Source organism: Myotis davidii, unplaced genomic scaffold (assembly GCF_000327345.1).
Source record: "Myotis davidii unplaced genomic scaffold, ASM32734v1 scaffold274, whole genome shotgun sequence".
In the NCBI taxonomy this organism is placed as follows: Eukaryota; Metazoa; Chordata; class Mammalia; order Chiroptera; family Vespertilionidae; genus Myotis; species Myotis davidii.
In genome coordinates, this window is record NW_006285613.1 from 2,248,023 (window position 1) to 2,250,625 (window position 2,603).

The window sequence follows — 2,603 nt, forward strand, 5'->3', positions numbered from 1 at the left end:
GGGCAGGAACAGGGGGCTTCACAGGGGGCAGACACCGCTCCCCTGGCTCAGGGCTCAGCACAGACTCTGAGTGAAGGTCTCAGCCTGTCACCCTGCAGGGTGGGGGCGTCAGCAGGCTGGGCAGGGGCCCTGCATGGTGGGCAGGGCGGTCCTGGCAGGAGTTTCACTGGCAGCTGTGCCCATGTCCTTCGGGCTCCAGTGAGACCCCAAGGCTCCGGCCCCGGAGGCAGCTCCGTCCCAGATGGAAATGCTCATGTGAATGAGCTGGCAGCCGGGCGCCCTGTGGGCAGAGCCAGGCATCTCCGGGGCCAGGTGCCAGCCAACAGCGCAGAATTACACTTGAGGCAGGTGGGTGGGGGGTTCGGACGCTTCCGCTCCAAACCCTGTGGCTGTGCGGTGGCTCCTAGGGAAGGAGAAGGCCCACTCTGGTGGACAGGCCCGCAGGGAGCACGCGTGTGGGAATTAGCAAAGGCGCCCCTCGTTGCAGTCCCCTGCGGGGTGAAGAACCTGCACCCCGTGCCGGCCGCCCTGCCCCCTCCCTGCCCGCGCCTGTCCTGGGCTGTGAGAACTGGGGGTGGGGGGTGTAGGAATCAGGTACTGCAGTTTGGGAAGGTGGGTTTCTGCGGCCTGGGGGTCCCCTGGGGTTCAGACGCTGACCGGCTCTTCTCTCAGTAACTTAGGGGTGCCGCCGGGCCGCGGGAACTGCCCGCTCACCGTGCCCCTGCCCTTCGACCTCATCTACACCGACTACCACGGCCTGCAGCAGATGAGGCAGCACATGGGGCTGTCCTTCAGGAAGTACCGGTGAGGGGCTGGGTGGGGACCCGCACGGCACCCCCTCTACGCCCTGGGGAGCGCCTGGGCCAGGTCTCCCTGTCTCTGTCCTCCCCTCCCCCGTCCCTTCTCCAAGGAGCCCTGTCCCCCCCGCCCCCCGGCTGCCCAAGTGACAAGGAACCACGCGTGGCCGGTGGCCCTCTGCTGCGTGGCAGGCCGAGGGAGGGGCAGAGAGGAAGCGCAGGGAGAGGAGGGGAGGGGACAGTGCTCTGCGCTGGGCCCTCTGTGGGGGGGCTCTCAGCCCCGCCCCCCGCCCGGCAGGAAGGCCAGTCCATGCTCGGTCTCGCAGACAGTGGGCTGGGGTTTAACTTAGCGCAGGAGCCGGCTAGGCGTGACGCCTGCTCCCGGCTCATGGACGGTCCCTCACGGTTTCATTAGGGAAAAAAGCGACAGGCAGCGTTATTGCTTCTATTATTAATGTGCTCTCCACGCACCCTTCTCCGGGAGGAGTGCCGGCCTCAGCAGTCCGTGGCCCACCCTGGGTCCCGGGAAGGAGGTGTGCGAGTCTCAGGTGCCCACTCCCGGGGGGGCGGGGGGGCTGGAGGGAGGAGGGCTGCAGCCACCGGGAGCAGCCTCAGGTGGGGACAGTGCCTCTGCTCAGCTGGGAGGACCCCCTGATGCGGCCGAACTGGAGGGGGGACCTGCCCCACGGTGTGCCTGCAGCGGCTGGTCCCGGCCCGCCCTCTGCACCTCAGCTGGGATAGGCCAGGCACAGCCTGGGGTGCAGGCTCCTGGGAAGAGGGCTGTGGACTCGAACTCCCTGGAAAGTGCAAATTGTACAGGGGAGCCCTGGGACCGTGGGGGGACTCCACCGCCGGCAATGCCTCCCCTCGTAGGCCCATAGGGGCAGCCGTAACAGGTGACAATCTGGGTTAGCGGTCCAACGGCCCAGAGAGCACTGGGCTGTTTTCCCCACTTGACAGATGGGGAAGCGGCCAGAGAGGTTGGGGTGCCTGCCCGTGGTCACACAGCTGTGTCTGAGCCCAGGCTCTCACCTCACACGGTACCACCCACGGCTGGGGCACCCCCGGCACAGGGAGAGCCTGCGGTTGCTGATTCTGGTTCCCCACCCCCGGGCAGGTGCCGGATCCGGGTCATTGACACCTTTGGGACAGAGCCCGCGTACAACCACGAGGAGTACGCCACGCGGCACGGCTACCGGACCAACTGGGGCTACTGGAACCTCAACCCCAAGCAGTTCATGACCATGTTCCGTGAGTGTCCCGGCCGCGGGGCGGGGAGATGGAGCCCTCGTGGTCCTGCCGTGGCACCCGGGAGGCGGGCTCTCCTCCTGCCCGGTGCTGGAGGCACATGCCAGGCCTCGGCCTCCTCCAGAGAGCTGCGCTCCCCTTCCAGCAAGTGTGTGAGCCAGAGACGGAGCGGGGAGGGAGCAGCCCGGATTTGGGGAACCGTGGGGACCTTTCTCACACCGGCAGGGCCTGGCTTTGCCCTCCGGGGCCTTCGGGAGCGAGGTCACAGGCGGCCTGGGCGGTGAAGGGCGAGGCAGCCAGGCTTCCCTAAGCGGAGGGAACGGATGTAGTGAAATGGACTAAAATGGACGTGGAAGGGACCGGCAGGTTCTGGAATGCGAGAGCTCCGCCCAGGGCACGATGGGCAGCGAGGCTGTGGGTAGCAGCGGGGCCCCCGAGTGTGGAAACCCTCGGATCTGGGCGTCAGGCAGCCAAGGCGCTGGGAGCTGAGCTGAGCTGTTTTTAGTGAGAACAAGACATGGACGCCCTGACTGCCCTCTTTAGCGCAGCGCGGGAGCG

At 67.2% G+C, this 2,603-nt stretch overlaps 1 protein-coding gene across 1 annotated transcript in view; it reads left to right on the top strand.

Annotated features, from left to right (window-relative positions):
- The window catches only part of MGAT5B (mannosyl (alpha-1,6-)-glycoprotein beta-1,6-N-acetyl-glucosaminyltransferase, isozyme B), a 54,476-nt gene that overhangs the window by 44,459 nt on the left and 7,414 nt on the right, over nt 1–2,603 (top strand). Inside the window, exons 9-10 of the mRNA XM_015559220.1 lie at nt 673–804; nt 1,915–2,048. Coding sequence (XP_015414706.1) covers nt 673–804; nt 1,915–2,048 — 266 coding nt within the window. The remainder of the gene's footprint in view (nt 1–672; nt 805–1,914; nt 2,049–2,603) is intronic.